The 19,419-nt window shown below is 40.3% G+C and overlaps 3 protein-coding genes across 4 annotated transcripts; 1 reads left to right on the forward strand and 2 right to left on the reverse strand.

Annotated features, from left to right (window-relative positions):
* Positions 1-132: 132 nt before the first annotated feature.
* naa10 (N-alpha-acetyltransferase 10, NatA catalytic subuni) lies at positions 133-3,418 on the reverse strand. Of its 2 annotated transcripts, none has more exons than XM_082520118.1 (8): positions 3,221-3,418; positions 2,992-3,090; positions 2,813-2,871; positions 2,682-2,727; positions 2,191-2,306; positions 1,996-2,040; positions 1,414-1,499; positions 133-1,275 (listed from the first exon to the last, which is right to left on the reverse strand). In XM_082520118.1, the coding sequence occupies exons 1-8, from the start codon at positions 3,239-3,241 to the stop codon at positions 1,073-1,075; spliced, it is 675 nt and encodes a 224-aa protein (XP_082376244.1). In that variant the 5' UTR covers positions 3,242-3,418; the 3' UTR covers positions 133-1,072. The 2 variants fall into 2 exon arrangements, with proteins under 2 accessions (XP_082376244.1, XP_082376245.1); XM_082520119.1 differs by having other exon boundaries at positions 133-1,255; positions 1,415-1,499; positions 3,221-3,417.
* A 4,041-nt stretch (positions 3,419-7,459) lies between these two features.
* Positions 7,460-14,163, forward strand: LOC309696644 (ceramide kinase). Its single transcript, XM_082517952.1, has 13 exons — positions 7,460-7,845; positions 8,842-8,937; positions 9,131-9,268; positions 9,420-9,548; positions 9,637-9,700; positions 9,794-9,939; positions 10,025-10,099; positions 10,966-11,118; positions 11,400-11,505; positions 12,032-12,135; positions 12,857-13,053; positions 13,133-13,449; positions 13,608-14,163. The coding sequence occupies exons 1-13, from the start codon at positions 7,722-7,724 to the stop codon at positions 13,720-13,722; spliced, it is 1,764 nt and encodes a 587-aa protein (XP_082374078.1). The 5' UTR covers positions 7,460-7,721; the 3' UTR covers positions 13,723-14,163.
* A 93-nt stretch (positions 14,164-14,256) lies between these two features.
* LOC309696645 (glucose-6-phosphate 1-dehydrogenase-like) lies at positions 14,257-19,065 on the reverse strand. Its single transcript, XM_082517953.1, has 12 exons — positions 18,651-19,065; positions 18,033-18,070; positions 17,785-17,893; positions 17,489-17,706; positions 17,250-17,408; positions 16,964-17,089; positions 16,781-16,874; positions 16,494-16,680; positions 16,124-16,359; positions 15,564-15,640; positions 15,285-15,377; positions 14,257-15,193 (listed from the first exon to the last, which is right to left on the reverse strand). The coding sequence occupies exons 1-12, from the start codon at positions 18,849-18,851 to the stop codon at positions 15,103-15,105; spliced, it is 1,629 nt and encodes a 542-aa protein (XP_082374079.1). The 5' UTR covers positions 18,852-19,065; the 3' UTR covers positions 14,257-15,102.
* Between the last annotated feature and the right edge of the window lie 354 nt (positions 19,066-19,419).

Raw genomic sequence — 19,419 nt, forward strand, 5'->3', positions numbered from 1 at the left:
GGCATTGAACTCTTGCTGTAGGTATTGTGAAAAGCCATGCAGTAGTCTTTCTCCGCCAGTAGGAGTCACTAAAGTATAAATTTGACAGTAAAGGCACTTCCCCACTTATGAATAATAGGCTTAAAAATGGGCTGAGTAGATGACACTTTAATATGAACTTCAGCATTCCATTACTACATGGCATCGAACATGTTTCCACAGTGGCCGTGCTTACAAGCACTCATTTTTACAGATCAAAATCCTTCCGATTGAAGACTTGTGGCAGCTGTTCTAGTATTTACACCTACCTACACCATATAGTGAACTGGTGGCATGCTCACAAGTGATTCATGTTTATCTCCTTGTCATGTGTTCAACCAGTTACCTGAGGACAGATATCTATGATGTCCTTTCCATCTTTAATTGTATGTATTAAAAACAAACTCTTTGCAGAGGATTAGTTCAGCTTAGAAGCTACAGTACCATTTTTGGAAAAAGGACGTAGCCCACGGAGGAAGAATGCAGACACAATGAGTTGGGTTAAATCATTAACGTGGAAGAATTTTTCTTTTTATCAGTTTATTCCATCATCAAGGTTTTTATCCTATTTTTTGGGGTCTTTAACTTTTAATCAGATCATCACTCACAATACCAAGGTGGCAGTTGAATAACTTATCCGACTCTGCTGGTTTTCGTTCAGAGATGCTCATTATTTGATGCCTTTTTTGACAAAAATGAAATACAAGAAGTATTATTTGACAGATTTATTCTGTCAAATAAAGACCAATTGAAAAGTACAGGCAGTCTTAAACCTCACACAGCTTTTACAATGACAATAATCCAATAAAAATGACCAGACCAGTAATTAATTTGTATTTAATTTAGATAACTGAGTAGATTGATGCTATTAACAAAGTCTCTGCTCATCACTGCAGGAAAAAAAAAATAACCAGAATTACCAAAAATAAAAAAGTGACGTAAATGTTGGAGCATTTTTGGTGCCGAGATAATCAGTGTGTAAGGTCAGGGGAAATGGCAAATAGATAAAAACTGGATGCAAGGGATGATTTTAAAAATGTCTAAAGCTGCAGTGTCACTGTGAATCAGAAGAGGAATCTTTAACATCTGTGCTTTCTGTTGCCTCGCTGACTTCGCTCAGCTCTTTGCTCTCTCCTCCGCTGTCTCTCTCGCTTTCTCTCTCATGGTCACCGGACCCCGACGGACTTTGGCCAGATTGTGCCTCTTGACCCGGCACGCGTGCTCCGGGTTTCCTCAGCTGTGAGATGACCAGGGGACCCAAAAAAAAAGAAAAGAAAAAAAAGTAACGCATTCAGATTTTGGTCACATGCTCATATTAAGGGGCAATTCAGAGTGAGTGACAATCAAACTAAAGTAGCTCATATTTTTTTTTAAAAAAGATGTAAAAATCAAGTACCTCATCAGCCATGTGGGCCAGGTCTCTTTTCATGGCGTAGGCATCCTCCCCATCTGCGTAGTATTTGGGCTCTACTTCACTAATCCTGTGAAGGGACAAGATAGTAGATCAGTTAAAGTTGGTGCAAAAACATTCAGCTGTTCAGCACATTTTCAAACAGAATTTTAATGGATTTTAAAAATGAGAGTTATAGTTGAAACTATCACTAATCCAACCAACATTCTTTCATCTATATACACAAAGAAACAATCATGTAGAAAATGACCCTTAAAACTATTTTTAAAGCATGGTGAGGGAAAGAAAAAAGTAGACTGAGCCTTTAGAGACTTTAAAAAACAAAACAAAACCCAGTAGTACCTGGGAATAACAATCTTATAATTATCTACCAATATAAGTAGCCATCACATTTGTGATACAGTTATCTGATTAATTATACTAAACACAGGTCAAATTATATCGACTACCAGTATTATTAAACTATTGTAGCCCAGCTGATGTAAATAAAATAAAAGTTGTAGTAGTACATGAATTACATTTAAAAAACTTAACAGTAATGTTGCTAGAGAAACAGAAATACTTACTGGAATTTAAGTGTGTTTGAGTACAGGTGCAGGGCAGCTCGGTTGCTGCAGTGGGGAGAAAACATTTCTTGAAAACAGGAGCACTTACAGATACAATTGGAGTCAGAACACATTTTGTACATAGGAATTCATACAATCATTTATGTACACAAAGAGATAAACCCTAGTTTGCAACAAGCCAAGAGTCCGCAGTACCTCTTGCGAACATGAAGTGAGACATATTTAGCATTGAAGTTTTCTATCATGGCCCGACTGGCTTGATCCATCAGCTTCTGAGCCAGTCCCAGACGTCGGTGGGACCGCTTTACTGCCTAGAAGACAGAGTGTTTTAGGTGAAGCTGGTGGTTTAAGAGCTAAAGATGTTAAGATTTGAACTTGGAGTAACCAAGAAGGATGCGATCAGAAATTAGTACATCAGAGAGACAGCTCAGGATGAGCAGTTTGGAGATAAAGAGGCAAAGGTGAGCTAGTTTGCAAATGTGCAATAGAATAATAGTGGATATATTATGGAGGTGCCAGACAGTAAGAAGTGATGAAAACCATGAAGAATGACAGAGGAAATGCTAGCGACATGATGAGATTGGAGGCAGATCCGCTGTGGTGAACCCCCTAAAGGAGCACCCAACAGAATATGAAGAAAAAGAGGCAAAGGAGTTGTCTGAGGTGTCGCAGGTGCTCCGACTCACCAGGGATGTTATGTGTCCATGAGGTACATCATCTGGGTCCTCCTCCCTATAAAGAGTTTGCAAAAGTCATAAGAATCAATGCGTTTTCTTAAAAGTGACAGCAGGATACAAATATGCTCGCTAATACTTACATCTTTGCGAGCACATATCCCACAATTTTCCCATTTTCATCCTCTGCTATATATGAGAGCTGGAACGATTTAAACGGAAGAACAATTAGAGACATAACCGTACACATTGTAATGGTATGTATGATAGGAGCAGTGCCATTAGCAGAGACAGGGAAACTGGAATCAGCACTGCTCGTTACCTGTGGCCATGACAAGCCGTGATAGAAGTAGTATTTCATCTGATAATTTTCTGGAAGACACAGCAGGTTACAGTGCTGCATGTTCATTAGGTCCTCCGGCTGAAAGAAACACATAAAAAGGGTCACACAGCTGACCGGCGATATCTGCTCAGCTAAACTGCAGCCTGTAACGTTAGCTTAGCTCTGTGCAGAAACAGCGTGGCTCTCGAGTGAATTTCTCTATACTTACCCGTGCGTTTCGTATGTTCATTTTCCAATATCAATTACTAACAAGATTATGAAAATCAAAAAAATCTATTATACTACACTGGTCAAATGATTCATAACAGTTCCCCTACGGGGTTAAAGAGCCTGTTTCGCTAGCTAACTAAATGGACGTGCTAGCAAGGAAAGCAAGAGGAAGGAGCGTGCCACAATAACGTCATACACGTCCGCTCTGCCGGGATTTCAGAATAAAAGTTGTACCTATTGTATTAATCGGATTTATTTTGAAAAAAAAGTGGCCATAAACCCTTGCTGTGGCCCGACGGTGGCTAACATAGACAGACAACTATAGGTAATTTGAGGTTATACTAGTGATGGCCAAATGAAGCTTTCCGAAGCACTGAAGCTTGTATTGAAAAACGGTTCATTACTCGAAGCTTTTCAACACAGTCCTCTCCGGTGACATCTGGTGGTGAAAATTTTGAAGAGCAGCTTGAATCTGCAAAATAAAACGGACTGCTCAATTATCAGTGCTCACTCAAGAGTGGAGTTCTCTCTGATATTGGGCCACCGTTCCGTTGCTTTGAACATGTAATTGGTTTTGTTTTCTCGATTGGGGGGCTGAAAAAAATGTAATGCGTATCTGCGTAATACATTTTGATCAATAAACTTTCCCTATTTAAACATGCACTATGGTGTGGCCTTTCTTTGCTCATAACTCCTTGATGTTGGTAAATACAATAAGTGAGCAATATATATAATATACATATGAGAATGCACAGCACATTATGGAGTATGCCCCTGCTGTGAAGTCCTGCCTCCATCTACTTGTCGTTTAATCACTGGACAGCTGGACAGGTTCATACAAAATATTAGATGAGGCCAATTGTCCTATACATATTTGTGACCTAGGGGTGGGATTGATTGTGAACTGGAAAGGGAAAATGCTTAGGGAGCTGAGTACGGCTGCATCGTCACTGATTTGTAGAATCCTTTTGATTCGATACAGGATCCGATTCAATTTGATTGGAATCTGGAAAGTTTTGCCTCAGTCAGAAATATTACAATTCTGATCATTTAACAGTATATATCCATAATTTCGTATCTATTAAAAGAAAGCTGACACATGTGAGACTTAATTAGAGATGTAAACAGAGAGTTATGAAACCTGCAGCTGCAGAAGCCAGCGGGGAAAAAAAGAGGCAAACACAGCGCGGACCCGACGACGCACCAAAATCTGACTCTGACGCGTCGGGTCCGCGCTCTGTGTTCACGTTTGTATGCAGAATCCGTAAACCTGCTCCCAGTTACTGTTTTAGCTGTATGGTGTTTGACGACATGTTGTGAGGTTTAACCTGAGATGCTGGCGTTTCAGGCATAATAACGTTAATTTACAAATCGACACGGGATTTTAATGAATCAATATCACTTTATTCAATTTAGCATGGATTGTAATCAGAAAGGCGATAATCAAAACCCACCCCTAATCAAGAACTTGCAAAGTAAAAACATGATCAATGTAAGGTAGCCCTTTTGTTATTTACATTTAAAAAGAGGATTAGTGTTACTGTGCGCTGGCTGAGTCTGTTTCTTTTCTTAGAAATAGTTTCTCCTGCCCTGGAGAAAATCCACTTGCATGGAACAGAAGAGGCTGTGGAGTGCAGGAACTACACTGCAAGTTGGTAGATATGCAGGTATTCCTGGGTCCTGCAGACTATCACCTAAAAACAATAAACAAAATGATTTTCTAAACTGTGTAGCAATGTAATGTACGTATAGTGTCAAATACATTGTTGTAGTCTTCATTAGCTTTAATTCACATGGAAGTGTTCCTAAAGTCATATGCTGTAATGATATTTCCATTATGAAAACATGATTTTGGACATTTCAAGTTTTTCACTTCGGCAGATAAAATGAATTGAGCAAAATCAACTCAAAATATTCCCACACGCCAGAACGTCCTCTCTTCCTCGCTGGCTCCATATCTGTCAGTGGAATGATCACCTCTTCGCTCTCTGTCACCATCAACACACTCCACGAATCCCGTGGATGATTCACTTCCTTATATCCGTTTGAATCAGGTACCGAAGCAGTTACGTGCGTAATGAAGCTTCGGACGTCACTGGTCACGTGACTTTTGCCAAACGAAGCAAGCCTCGACACAGTGCTTCTGAACCAGTGTGTTGTCTTTTTTCGACACACGCTCCGGAGCGTCAGCTTCAAGCGGGCCATCACTAGGTTATACATTTTTGTAAATTAACACGGAACTGATGCACACATTTTACTAGACAACATTCTCTGTTTAGATGAAGATTTTTAAATAATATGATACAAATGCAACACATTTTCAAACACTTCCAAACACAAAAGAGGATTTTTTAATAGACACTGGATTAAACAAACTGTTGTTGAAAAAGTTTATATTAGAGATTTAAAAAAAATGTAAGAGCAATCCCACAAAACAAAAACAAACAAAACAAAACCAAAAAAAGCCTGCTAAAATATAAAAATGTTGCTTCAGCACTAATCAATTAATAGGGGAGACCGGGGATAGTTGTAACATTTTTGACATTTCTATCTGTAAATTGGAGCTCGTTTAAGGTAGTGGATTCAAAATGTAATGCAAAGTATTTACATGTCTCTGCTATTAAATAGTGCAGCTATTTTCTCTGCAGCACAATTACCCATTGCATGGTATGGTCTCAAACACAAAGAGTGAAATGTTACAATTAACCCCATAGTCTGGGTTAGTTGTAACATATCCCGGGGTGAAATGTAACACAATGAAATAAGGGTACTAACAAAATATTAACATGTAATCTTTGTTTATTCAACACATGAATGCACTTAGAGCCATTTATGTAGCTGTGTGTGTGTGTGACAGAATGCAGAAATCTAGCTTTTGAACATATTCCAACCCCCCAAAAAAGACAAATTCTGGAATTTTCTGCAACTGACTATTTCATTAATTTTGATTGGTCTTCCTTGAGTTTGGCCTCATTGGCTCAGTGGGCATTATAACCTACAACTCTTGCACCAATTTTGAACATAACAATGAAGCTGAAAAAATGTAGTTGTTCACCAGCATCGCAATTCCATTACTTTTTATCATGGCTTACCTTGGTGTGGTTTGCAAAGTGCTTCAGAAAGATGAGGAAATCTGTTTCTTGCACCCATCCTTGATTTATTTCCACTACCAGTACTTCCTACTGGTCCATCTCTGACACAGTGGTCTGCATAATGTATGTGTGGGAACACAAACAGTGGAGGAATTGTGTTGCCAATGGCATTAACCGCATATACAAATGCGACCAGTGAAGCTCTCTCTGCTGATGTCGTTGCCCCAACTTGTTTAATATAAATTAAAGTAAAAGTGTGGTAAGTTGTAACATCTGCATTATTGTTACAACTAACCCAGACTGTTGCTGTTACAACTGACCCAGACTCCTATAGCCATGAACTAGCTAACATTACAGCCAACGGCTAAAACATTAGCACTAAAGACCTACACAGAATATATCCCCATAGACATACAAATAACATAATTTAAGTTTGATGAGTTTAACTGCAAAGCAGATAATGCTATTAGAAATTGAAATAAAGTAGAAAAACTTACTTTTTGGCATACAAATTACTTTTTTTCGTGTTAAATTGTCTGTGTTTGACAAAATGTGCTGATTTTTCACATGTGATAGCAGAACTGAGTTGGGCATGCACAGGATGAGTCACATCATTTGAAACTTAGCCCTGATTGGAGAAATTGGAAGTGTTACAACTGACCCACGTTACAACTATCCCCGGTCTCCCCTACTCTCAACCTTCGGATAAACTGCCTTTTATATCCTATCGTTTACTGCAAAATCTTTTTTGCAGTAAACGATAGTTTAGTTAGATAGTTATTTATTTTACTTTGCTGTCCTCCTTGCTGCATATGTCAGATTTATAGTGTGTCTCATTCTGTTATTTAAAAGTCTCATCCTTGTTAAAAAATAAATTACGGTAGACTGTAATTTTAAATACCATCTATCTTCTACTTGTCGCCCTATATTAGTCTACAACATGTATTATTAGTCTTAATATTTGATGATTTACAGAGGCTTCCACACTCAAAATATTTAGATGACGTATTTAAATGCATTTAAATTCCCCATTCTGTCAACGAAGCAATGCTTTTAGGTCAATCAAACAGCGAGAAAGCACACATTCGCGTCAGATTAGCCTACTTGGCCACATTGCTCCAGGTAAACACCTGGCATCCAATCAGCAGCGCAACATGCAAATCGAGCAGGTATCAGAAGAGCAGGGTGCAGATAGGAAATGGGTATTTGCAGAATAACGCCCGTGTATCGGGCGGTGACTTCAGCATTTTAAAGGAATAATACTCTGAGCCTGTATTCAGAAACTGAGTTCAGATCGCCGGTGTCTGCACTTCTCAGGCATGCAAACACCATGGGCATAAAGTGTGATCAGGAACGCGTTTTGGCATACGGGAAAGACTGACTCTGTGACTGAGAGCGCTTTTCCAGATGGAGACTGACCTGAGGTTGGAGTCAAGTTTGTGGATCGGAAATAAAAGATATCGGGCCGTCCTCACAGGTTGGCATTTGAAATGGACTGAGGCGGATAAAAAGAATGGTGACAAGAAAACAGGTAAGTGCTCGTGTATCTCCCTCACATCTGTATCCTAGATGTTTAATGGGGCTTTATAGAGACTGTGTTTAAATGAGAGCGCGACACAAACACTCAGAAAGTTTCACAATGCACTTCTCCCCTGTTTTACTTAACATTTAAAGAGCCAAATATAAATGTGCACACATGGACCACTTTGCAACACCACATTTAAAAGAGAAAGTCTGCTTCGTCTGCACTGTACTGACATAAACTGAACTGAACTGACAAAAAAAGACAGTGGCCTACACCACAAACACCAATTACAAACTAGGCGTTAAGTTTGAACACAAGAAGGGGCACATCAATTGAATCTAAGTGCATGCAGAAAACGTGAAGAACGAGTTGAGCAGCACAAACATGACACATGACCTACAAAGGTAGTTTACTAAAAACACAGCCACAAACACACCCACCTCCTGGCATAATATTATAAGCCAACACTGAGCTTAAATTCTAGTTTGCATTTTTTTTTTAAAAAAGTGGGGTTTTTTTTCTGTCTCATCCACAAATATAGGTGAAAAAATATTTTAATACTGTCCAGTTAAAACCACTAACACATTGTGATTTATGATACACTGCCATAGTAAATTATGTAGAATTTGATCCTTTTAGGTGTGCCAGTCAGTCAGCAGACACAATAAACCTTCTCCATCTTATGTTTTTAAAGGTATCACATAAACAATAGCTCAGCTCTATTCAAGCGTCCTCGTGAGCCACCGCATCTTAATAAAGCAGCAGCATAAACGAATAGGGGCACCATGATGAAACTGAAGCAGCATGGAATTTCAGCTAGCATTATTGTATTGTTTGGGCCTGAGACCTGGCAAGGAACCAGCTGTATCATGCATTAATTTCTATGACAAGTGAAAAATGAGAAACAATCCTTTTGTAGAGTTAAAAAGTTCACTCAGTTGCAGCGACACAAAGAAACATGTTTAATCAATTTTTTCACATTGTGCGTTTGCGCGATTGAAGTTTCAGTACCTGTGGCAGAGGTGGTTGGAGTGGAGAACGGTCGGGTGGAGATCTTGCCCCAGAAGTCAGTTGAAGACACAGACAAAGATTTCACAGGTGGGTTTTAGATGACGGTGTAGTTCGAAAACTATACACCCAAGTTCACAGCTTACTTTACAATTTTGTGCAATGTGTGCCTGTAGCCCCCCCTACTATCATCATCATCACCACCACCACCACCACTTCCAACAGTTGATACTATGGTTTTACATCATGGTTTCCATTTCTTGTATCTGTCATCTGCCTTCAGTTTTCTACATCAAGCGTAGCAGGAGTAGAAGCACTTATGGGTTGTTGTGGAACCTGGGCCGGACCCAGTTCAGCTGCCCCAGTCGGGTCCTCAGAGACCAGTGGACAAATCACCTAAGGACTGCCCTCAAAACTCACAGTAGGGGTGGATAATTGGACTAGAAACACAGCTGATATTTAACCTTGTATTTCTCCTAAATAGACTATTATTTTACTTTAACAAAAAAAAAATCTGTTGCATATCTGACGTTTTGAGCTCCCATCTGTGATATTCAACATGCATCTTTCAGGTCCTTTGCGTCCACATAGACTGTTGGTGTTCATCAACCCATTTGGAGGAAAAAAGAAAGGAAGAGAGATCTACCATTCACTTGTTGCCCCTCTGTTTGAGCTGGCTGGGATCAGCTCTCATGTTATAGGTAAACTGATCGCACAGTTGATGTTTAAAGTTTAACTCTGACACACAGCCTTACAGTTTACATGTAATCATTATATAAACTTTTTCAGTGACTGAACGGGCTAACCAGGCCAGAGACCACCTCTTGAAGAAAGATCTGACAGGCTTTGATGGGTAAGCGCTATCAGCGCAGCGGTATAAATACTGTTGTGAAAGAGCACTGTGAGGTGCTTTCATAATAGAAACGATTATGTTTGTTTATTGCAGTGTGGTCTGTGTGGGTGGCGATGGCATGTTCAGTGAAGTACTTCATGGTTTGATTGGGCGGACACAACAAGAGGCAGGTCTTTGTGAGACTGATCCCGCTGTCACATTGCAGCCATGCCCACTTCATATTGGCATCATCCCTGCAGGTTGTTGTTCATAAGCAATTATAAACTGATGGCTTCAGATTTAAAGGTGTCACTCTCACTTCCTGATATGTGTTATCTATTTTAGGTTCCACAGACTGTGTGTGTTATGCCACAGTGGGGGTTATTGATCCTGTTTCTTCAGCTTTGCACATCATTATTGGTGAGGAAATATTGCATACGGTCATGTGAAAAAGAACGTTTTCACAAGACTCTCTGCAGCTGCGTGGAAACTAAGTACACCCCATGTCTCAAAGAACTATATTCGGTAGCAAAAACTTGAAATAATTATATTCGTATTACCACTCTTCTTTACAATTTTGCTTCAGTTCATTGAGGTTTGGATATTTTTGTTCATGCACAGGTCTCTTAAGGCCCTGTCTGATCTGGACTTTTACTGGGTCATTGCAACATCTCGATTCTTTTCTTTTTAAGTTATTCTGTCGTAGATTTTGTGCTTGGGGTCATTGTCCTGTTGGATGACCCCATTTGGGACAAGCATTAGCTGTCAAACAGATGGCCTCACATTTGACTCTAAAAAAACGAACCCAAATCCTCCACCACCTTACGTGACTGTGACAGTCGGTATTAGGTGTTTGTGGTGCTGTGCTTGGTTTTTAAGAAAAATAAAGCACCGTAATGTTAAGAAATGCCCTTATAAACTTTTCCAGATTGATGGTTTTGAGGTCATTGCTGGTGCCCTTCCTCCTTGGCATTGTGTTAGCAAACACCTGAATGCTCCAGATCTGCACACTGCAAAATCTTCTGCTTTTATCGAGGTGCTCACACTTATGATAATCAATAATCAAGTGCATTTGATTAGCAGTACCTGGATGCTACTTCCCCTCAAAATTCCTATGGAAGCAGTTAACAGTGTATCGATGTTTTCATAGAATCGCACAGTCTTGTGAAAACTTTTTCTCATGAATGTAAAGGGAGTGTAACCCTGATCATATATATTTTTTTCAAAATTGGAACTGTATAAATAAGTTTGTATACCCACCCCTTGATGCCCTCAATGCCTTGCAGGAGACTCTCAGCCATTAGACGTGTGTTCAGTTCACCATGCTTCCACCCTGGTACGCTACTCGGTATCTCTGGTGGGCTATGGCTTCTATGGAGACGTACTAGCTGAGAGTGAAAAACACCGCTGGATGGGACCTCTCAGATACGACTATTCAGGTCCAGACCGATGATTCTTTTAAAACAAAGCAAATGACAGTCTGCTGAAGAACATTCTGTCAGATTCTCTATATTTATTTTTATCTCAAAGTTAAAAATTCACCCTGAAACTGTAACTGTTATCAAGATGACCAAATTGAAAGTCTCTAGTGGCATCTGTGCTTCCCTTTTCAGCATTTGCTATAGTAAAACCACTGTTGTTCTATTTTAAAATCTTGCACATATACAGTATCTGGTGTTCTGTATTTTTACCCAACCTTAATTTTTTTTCTTCTGTATAGGTACAGTTGTGTACCTGAGCAACAGAAGCTATGCGGGCATAGTTCAGTATCTACCAGCAGACCCACTGCTCTCCAGCCCTAAGGATAAAACGCGCTGCCTCTCAGGGTAAAACGCCTACTAGAAAGAGATAAAAAGAGACTGTGCTCTTCCTCCCATTGTTAATGTAACTGCAACTTTCACTTGCAAGTCAGGCCAAAACGTGACCTTGAAGAAAATATGAAAGCCTTTAACTTTTTTTGTTACTCTGGTGGGGGTTTTAAAAAGGAAGATCATTTTTAATCTTTTAATTTGAAAGCGAGAAGGTGCCCTTGTGAGGAGCATCATTATTATTCAAGGACTAGTGAAATGGGTCAAATTCACTTTGAGATACTGTAACTGCTACCCCCTGTAGCAGGGACTCGGGTGTTGGTTGCTCGTTCCTTGAGGAGGGTAGAAGAGACATAGCAAGAGAAACTTGATCTAGTTGAAAGTTGAGACCAAGCCTCTTGTTAGTACCTTAGTTTTTGTTTGGAGCAGGTGTCTCTAGCTGTCAGCGAATGGATTATAATGCTCTTATGAATGCTGTTGCTAAGGTCAGGGAGCTTGTTAGTTCACAGACTTGAAGGAGAGTGAAACTCTTTGTTCTTTTTAGGTGCAATGTGTGCTCCAGAAGTACAGAGCGACTATTCCCACACACTTCTGATTCAGGCTCCCTGTACAGCTCCCACTTCAGCCAGTACAGCAATGACTCTGAAGGTAACGATACAAATACTCGTAAATTCTGGTACATGATAACAAGATAACATCAGACAGCTGCTGCAGATTGGTGCACATCTCAAATGTGGACTGTTGGTTTGAGCTTGACTGTGGATGCTGTTTAAGTGCAGTGAACTCACTGTCATGTTCAAGAAACCAGTTTGGGATGATGAGAGAAGAAGCCATCCAAAGATGGGTACCCTGTGACACTGACTGACACCACCACCCTTAAGTGTTGATGCAAGGCAGGATGAATCATGTTTTTATGTTGTTTATGCCAAATTCTGACTCTACCAACAATCAAAACTGGAACAAAAGTGAACCACAAAAGTGTTCTGTGGTCCAATTTCGGTGAGCCTGTGAAAATTATAGCCTCAATTTCCTGTTTTTAGCTGACAGCAGTCGCACCCAGTGTGGTCTTCTGCTGCAGCCCATCTGCTTCAAGATACAACTTTTTGTTTGTTCAGACGTGCCCTTCTCTATACCTTGGTTGTCACGACTGGTGGTTTGAGTTTTTCTTGCCTTCCTGTTGTTGTCCACAACACATATTGAAATAAGTAAAATCACACAAATGTTTTTTTTCCCCATTTCCTTACTCTATTAAAAATTGCCTTATAACCCCTGGGGCACATTGGCCAAATATTATTTTCTTTTAGAAATCATCAACATCTGCTAAAATCGTTCTAATTGTAGCTTCTCCAATCTCTTCGTCTCTCTTTAGGTGAATGGGTGAGTGTGGAGGGCAGGTTCAGGTGTGTATCGATCACTTGTATGTCCAGCTCATGTGCCAGGAGCCCATTAGGTCTCTCTCCGTCTGCTCATCTGGCAGACGGAACAGGGGATCTCATCCTAGTATGGGACACTCACCCACTGAGCTTCCTCAAGTTCCTCTACAGACACACAAGCACACAGGACCAGGTATATCACATTCAGCTGAAAACAAATGGACTGAGAAACTTTAGAAACTGCTTGACCCAATCGTTCCTGCTTCTCCTAGTTTGACCTGCCGTTTGTGGAGGTCCATCGAGTGAAGGCCGTCCGTTTCTCTCTCCCAGATGGCAGAGAAGAAGAGGTGCACGAAGGAATCGGAGAGCTGAATCGCGCAATAGGTGGCGAAGAGCGAGAATACGTGGACACTGTAAGCAGAAATGGATCTCAGCAGCAATTGGCACAGAGTGTGGTGGAGCGAGAGACGATGAACGAGCACAAAACAGTGGCTCCCATCCTGTGTGGTCTGTGCTGCAAAAAGACTCCAGCTGTGTCCGTGTGGAACTGTGATGGAGAGATTCTGCCTTTCACTGAGATCTTCTGCAGGTAAGAGCACCACCCAACATGTTGTTCTACAATTCAATTTTATTTATACAGTGCTAAATTACAACAGTTGCCTCATAGCCCTTTGTATTGTAGGGTAAAGATCCCACAATACGTTATGAAACATAAGATATATAATTAGATTTGTTCACTTCTGTCAGGATCCACGGTCAGCTGGTACGTCTGTACGCCAGGGGCATTGAGGACGGAGCAGCCATGCAGAACTGCAGCCAGGAGAGTGACAAGAATAAAAGTAGATGCATCACATACAAATAGTCTGAAGAATGGAGTGTTTGCATCGTGGGACTGATTTGTGAATTTATTAAAAAATTAAAAAGCCAGACTTGCTTTCTGTGATTGCCAAAAAGTTCCTTTTATTTCAGGTACTTCTATGGATTATCTTCATTGTAATAATGATGAAGACTATTTATTCTTAAATGTGCATGTGTGTGTTAGTTGACTACCGCTTGCTAATTTTGGGGGCTTTTTTTCTCAGTAAACTACATTAATTTATACAGTATGCGGCAAGTGAGCAGCTTGTGGTCTGAATTTTATTTATGTGCACAAGTTTTCAGAGAATAGAGTCATGGGAAATGCAAACAGAACTTGAAAGACAAAATCTTTGTGCAATGACTTTTTATTGCTTGACTTTTTATTGCTTGATTGTTCAGCAGCAGTGCAGATTGTATATCCAGCTGAATAAAAGGTGAATAATTACTGGTTCTACATTATCAGTGAACAATTTTCTAGCTTCACACAAATCTATGAAATGCATGACAATTTACAAACATATATGGCCCATTAAAATCATTACTTCAATAGGTTGTCACAAGAAACTACAAATAGTTGTTTAAAAAGATGTTTGTTCTTGCTGCACTTCAAAGTACTGGCAGGATCACTTAATGGTCTATTACTGATGTTAAAGAAACTGTGTGCATGCAGTTCCAGTTAGGCCTTGAACCTAGCAGAGACAAAGTACAAGAACCAGAATCAATCTGGTGAAAACTGCTGATAGAAATAGAAAAATATAAAGCCATTTGAAAACATGTTTATGCATTGTAAGAGATTAACATGTTAGTAAGAGAGTTCTTAGTTTAGATTAGAACATACCTGAGAGTTCTTACCTGACGCCAGACATTTAAATGTGTTTCCTGCATGACTGATACTTAAAGAGGCTCCTGTTGTTACGAACCAGGCCAGCAGGTCCTTCTGGTATACATGGGTCTGTTTATGACTCCCATTGGGCATTAGTGACAGTTGTAAACAAAGGCCTTACAATACAGTGAACACTCTTGAATTCTTAAGAGTTAAATGGCACAGCCAGTAAATAATTATCCTATACTAGTATCTATAAGATACCATAAAGGTTGTAGATTTTCCATGTCCACAATGTCCAAAGGTCGTAGGAATACAGATATTTGCAATGCTTTTAAAAAAAATTGCAAGAAAAAGAGTGAATGATGATTTATTTAGAAATACCAGATTTACATCAAAATCAGACTGTTACAGCTTGTTTTAATCTCTGCTGTCATAATTAGTCATGAAAAGCAGTGCTTTCTTCTGTGCATGCAGAAATCAAGTGCAGCAGTGACTGCAGTAAACTTGATTGTTTGTTTACAATCTTTTCTCAAGTACTTGATTGTGAGACAGAAAGAATTAAGCGGTGTGGGGCTGCACCCACTTGTATGTTCCCTCATAGCGAAATCCCACTCTCTTCAGGAGATCGTCTGCTTCTCTTGGACCACGACTGTGGACATAACAGATAAAATGGAAAGAAGAACTGTCACTGTTAAAGTATGATATGCGTATTTCATTCTGCCTGATAAAACAGTATTTACCTTCCATATGTGTAGGGAATGGGGCGTGGCTTCTCTTTCTCTACTTGGTGGAGGAGGGGGGTGAAGATCCTCCAGGCCTCCCGTAACTCATCACTGAGACAAAGATGAAAACATTTCAACAAAAAAATAAATAAAAAGAGGGAACACTGAAAATCACTGCCTAAAAAATTAAAAAGAGCTGTTTAAACGTGGCCGGTGCACATCTCCAACTAAAAGTGTTGATAAAATATTTGGCAACAACTGTGCAGATGTGCTCATGTTTTCAATGATGGCACCTACCTGCGAACAAAATGCATTTGATTTCCACAGAAGACATCCAGTATGAGTCTTTCATAAGCATCTGGGAGCTTCACATCCTGCAGATAGACAGCAGCTGTTAAACTCCTACATGCATACTAAGTTCAAGTTTACTGGCCTACAGTATCAAGGATAAGTAACAATGGGACATCCACCATAAAAGTCTCAAAATGTATTAAATATAATATTATTTTAAAAGTGATTTATTGTGCTTTTTTCCAACTCCATCTATTGCCAAGAGAGTCTTTGAAGAACAGGTGGGTGTCACTGCTGTACTAACATCTGGAGCAATTTGTCTGAGATGACTGGATTAAGGATTTCCACACATACTGACATCATTTCAAGGTAGAACAACCCCCCCAAAAAACTGAAGCAGTCTAAGCCTAAGGTTGTGGCTCACAAGGATTGCTCATAAATAAATTGTCTTTTCCTTACAGAATATATACATTCTGTAAGGAAAAGCATAATACGTTTCCTGCAAGAGTAAGAGTTGCTTCTGAAAGCTGGATTACAATTAATATTTTGACATGAGCTTGAGGCACCTTGTATCGACTCTTGTAGGTGAGATCCAGCTCAGTCTCCTCTGGATTGAAGTAAACTCCAGGCCTCTTGGTCATCATTTTTAAGTAAATGGCTTCATCTGGCTGCACCCGCACCACCAGCTCATTCCTCTGACAGCAATCACCAAAAATGTCTCCCGGCACGTCAGTGAACTGCAGACGTACTTCTGCTTTCCGCTCATTTAGTGCTTTACCACAGCGCAGAATAAAAGGAACTCCTGATGTACATGGTGTGCATGGTGCGATGACATACATAATGGATGCAAAAGCAGAAGGAGAATTTAAGGAGGCTTGATAAAATGTAGACTAGGAGAGACAGGTGAGGAACAAAAAAGCTGGACTAAAGCCTCACCATCCCATCTCTCATTCTGGACATGCAGGACTGCTGTTGCAAAAGTTGGTGTCCAGGAGTCTTTGGGCACCGTGGGATCATCAAGGTATCCCAGTCTGGATTGACCTTCCCCTTCAGGATCTCCGACATACTGGCCAAGCACAACATCTGATACTTCAACAGGAGGTATACACTTCAACACCTTCACCTAGAGTTTGAGAAAAAAATGGGGTGGATAAAGGATGGCGAAGACTTGATAATCGTGATATGGAAAGCAATTCCCAAATTCTTCCAATCCCTGGTTTTACCTTCTCATCCCTCACATCATCTGGACTGGTAGAAGGAGGTTTCTCCATTGCAACCAAACAGAGCATCTGGAGAAGATGGTTCTGCATGACATCTCTATATTAAGAAGAAAAGAAAGCAATGAGGGAAAGTTTACAAACTAGCTTTTTTTTAACTTACATTTATCTGAATGCAGTCTCTCTCACCGAATAATACCAAAGTCATCAAAGTATCCTCCACGGCCCTGAGTGCCAAAAGGCTCCTTGAAGGTGAGAACCACACAGGCCACACTGTTCCTGTTCCATATGGGTCCAAAAATGCGATTTCCAAACCTGGAAATGAGTGAGTAAAATATTACTAAAACAAAACAGGAGGATGGAAAAGTTGAATAGTAATGAATACTTCTGAAATTCAGCAATACTGTCTATGACAACCTGAAAGTTCATTCCTGTGATAATGTCCACCCAAAAAAGTCTGTACTGAGCTTGTTACCTGAGCACCATGAGGTTTTGGACCATCTCTTTTCCCAGGTAGTGATCTATGCGGTAGATCTGGTTCTCTGTAAACAGGGACGACAGGTGGGTTGACAGTTCCTGTGAACTCTGGAGGTCACGACCAAAGGGCTTCTCGACAATTACCCTGTTCCAACCTCTGCCACAAAAACAGTGGATTAGGAAAATGCAATCAACACTAAGTGAGATATTGATTTTAAGGACTCGTCAGGTACTAACTTGAGGCTCATGCAGTGGGTTCTGATGTTTTTGCTGACATGATGGTAGACAGTCGGTGGTAGAGCCAGGTAGAAAAGTCTATTAGCGTTGGCGCCCCCAGGGAGAGATGACAGATGTTTGCTGAGTTGGTCGAAGGAGCTGCCGTCATCATACCTGCCACTCAGGTAGGAGTTTTTACTGAAGAAGGCTGATAGGTAGTCGCTTTCTTCATCACTGACCTGAGGAAGATGTGGAACAATGATTTCTGAAAACACAAAATCTTATCTTTAATAGTCAAACACCCTTAAAGGTGTTACCTTCATGTGGGGCAGACATGCTGCCTTGATGTCCTCTACAGTCAAGCTGGACCGAGCAAAACCCACAAAAAACGTGTTGTCTGGAAGAAGGCCGTCTCTGAATAACCACCTGAAAAATTCAAAGGTAGCAATGCAGAAAACTTTGGCCAAAGGTCAAACTCTTCATTACACAAGGTGACCAAACAACTTTAAAGCACAGCTCTGTTATTAATGTAGCTGCTGTGTGCGTGCTGCAGTTCTTTACTCACCATAAGGTTGGATAGATCTTCTTTTTAGCAAGATCTCCCTGTTTAAATCATACAAATTTAAAAAAAACAAAACAAAAAAAAAACGTTTCTTTAGATCTATTCACAGTGAACGGACACTCAGAGTCCAAAGACTAAGTAAACTTTGGAAATAATCACTGTGGTGCAAAAGAATCTGCAGAGTAATTGAATAAGTCACATTTTCCAGCAACACACCTGATCTGCAGAACTCAGACTTGTAAGTGTGAATTAGGTTACTTTAAAAAAACATTCATGACCGATATACATGCAACTGGTACTTTGTTCCCGGCTCAAAGCCAAAAACGGTGAAAATGTTTTCGCTGCTAAATCATCAGCTTCTATTGTTGCTCATCAAAGGAAAAAGTAGATGCAGCACATTTCAAACTGCATGCGCTCACACCTGGCTTTCATTCGGATCACCACACTGCAACAATATGTGAATTATTTTTACGCACGTTTTTTTTTTTCCTCAAACCAGCCCGTGACTTCAGACACCGCGATGTGTTTAGAATACGGTGCTACTACAAGACCAGTGACCACATTAAACGAGACATTTCATCATATGCTGCATGAAAGAGCAGTTTTAAGAGCTGTACTCACAGATGCTCCCAGTATGATGATTAAGTGTGTATTGGAATGACTTGACCGCTCCTCCCCGTAAAGCTCCCTCCTGAGCTGCCCAAACACCTCAGAGCGAGTCAGACTCTCTGAGCTCATCTTCTGACCCATCTGTTCTTCGACCGTCTGCTGTGACCACTCGTTTCCCTGTGGCTGCATGACACTCGACATTTCAGCTGTCATCCTCGCCTTGCAGAAAAGTTTCCCGACTGTGTGCTGCCACCTACTGTACAAAATGGGTAATGCATCTGTGCCATTGCTTCCTCCAATGTAACCGCTGCCATTTACTCTGCTTTTCCATAAATCTCATTTGCATATGAAATCAAGAATCCTCACAGTCCATCAGCTGAAGTTTGATGAACCTGCTCAGTGGCGTTAAGTCACATTTCAGGTCTAATCACATGAATTTAATGCCATGAATGTTTCTTGCTCCTCAGCCACTCCTTAGATAAATGTTGCACAACTGCCTAACAGGTATCTCTGACAAAGCAAGTCTTAACTCTTTGTAGGAATGAGTTCTTATCAGACTACGACCCTGGACACAGTTTTCTCGGGCTGTAAAACGAATCATGAAGCGTTTCCAGGCTGACAGCTTAAGGCTACCGTAACTTTGAAGCCCAATGAGTTGATATTGCAGTATCAGTAACCAAAGAGTCTTTGTAAATTATTCCTTTACTTCTTCCTAGGAGTGGCTACATTTTGTTAATCAGTGCCAACCATTGCCCAGCTAAAAAGAAAATTAAGATTAGTG

Source organism: Aulonocara stuartgranti, assembly GCF_965226115.1.
Source record: "Aulonocara stuartgranti genome assembly, chromosome: 20".
NCBI classification, from domain to species: domain Eukaryota; kingdom Metazoa; phylum Chordata; class Actinopteri; order Cichliformes; family Cichlidae; genus Aulonocara; species Aulonocara stuartgranti.

Bases quoted from the DNA above. Each gene is read 5' to 3' on its own strand.
- naa10 (XM_082520118.1), bottom strand. From the start codon at position 3,241: ATGAACATACGAAACGCACGG. The intron at 3,091-3,220 runs GTAAGTATAGAG...TGTTTCTTTCAG, and splicing joins TGAACATACGAAACGCACGG to CCGGAGGACCTAATGAACAT. The intron at 2,041-2,190 runs GTACTGCGGACT...TCCCCACTGCAG, and splicing joins TCACTTCATGTTCGCAAGAG to CAACCGAGCTGCCCTGCACC.
- LOC309696644 (XM_082517952.1), top strand. From the start codon at position 7,722: ATGGAGACTGACCTGAGGTTGGAGTCAAGTTTGTGGATCGGAAATAAA. The intron at 11,506-12,031 runs GTAAAACGCCTA...TGTTCTTTTTAG, and splicing joins AAAACGCGCTGCCTCTCAGG to GTGCAATGTGTGCTCCAGAA. The intron at 13,450-13,607 runs GTAAGAGCACCA...CACTTCTGTCAG, and splicing joins TTCACTGAGATCTTCTGCAG to GATCCACGGTCAGCTGGTAC.
- LOC309696645 (XM_082517953.1), bottom strand. From the start codon at position 18,851: ATGACAGCTGAAATGTCGAGTGTCATGCAGCCACAGGGAAACGAGTGG. The intron at 16,681-16,780 runs GTAAAACCAGGG...CTCAAACTCTAG, and splicing joins ATGATGTGAGGGATGAGAAG to GTGAAGGTGTTGAAGTGTAT. The intron at 16,360-16,493 runs GTGAGGCTTTAG...CATGTACATCAG, and splicing joins CCAGAATGAGAGATGGGATG to GAGTTCCTTTTATTCTGCGC.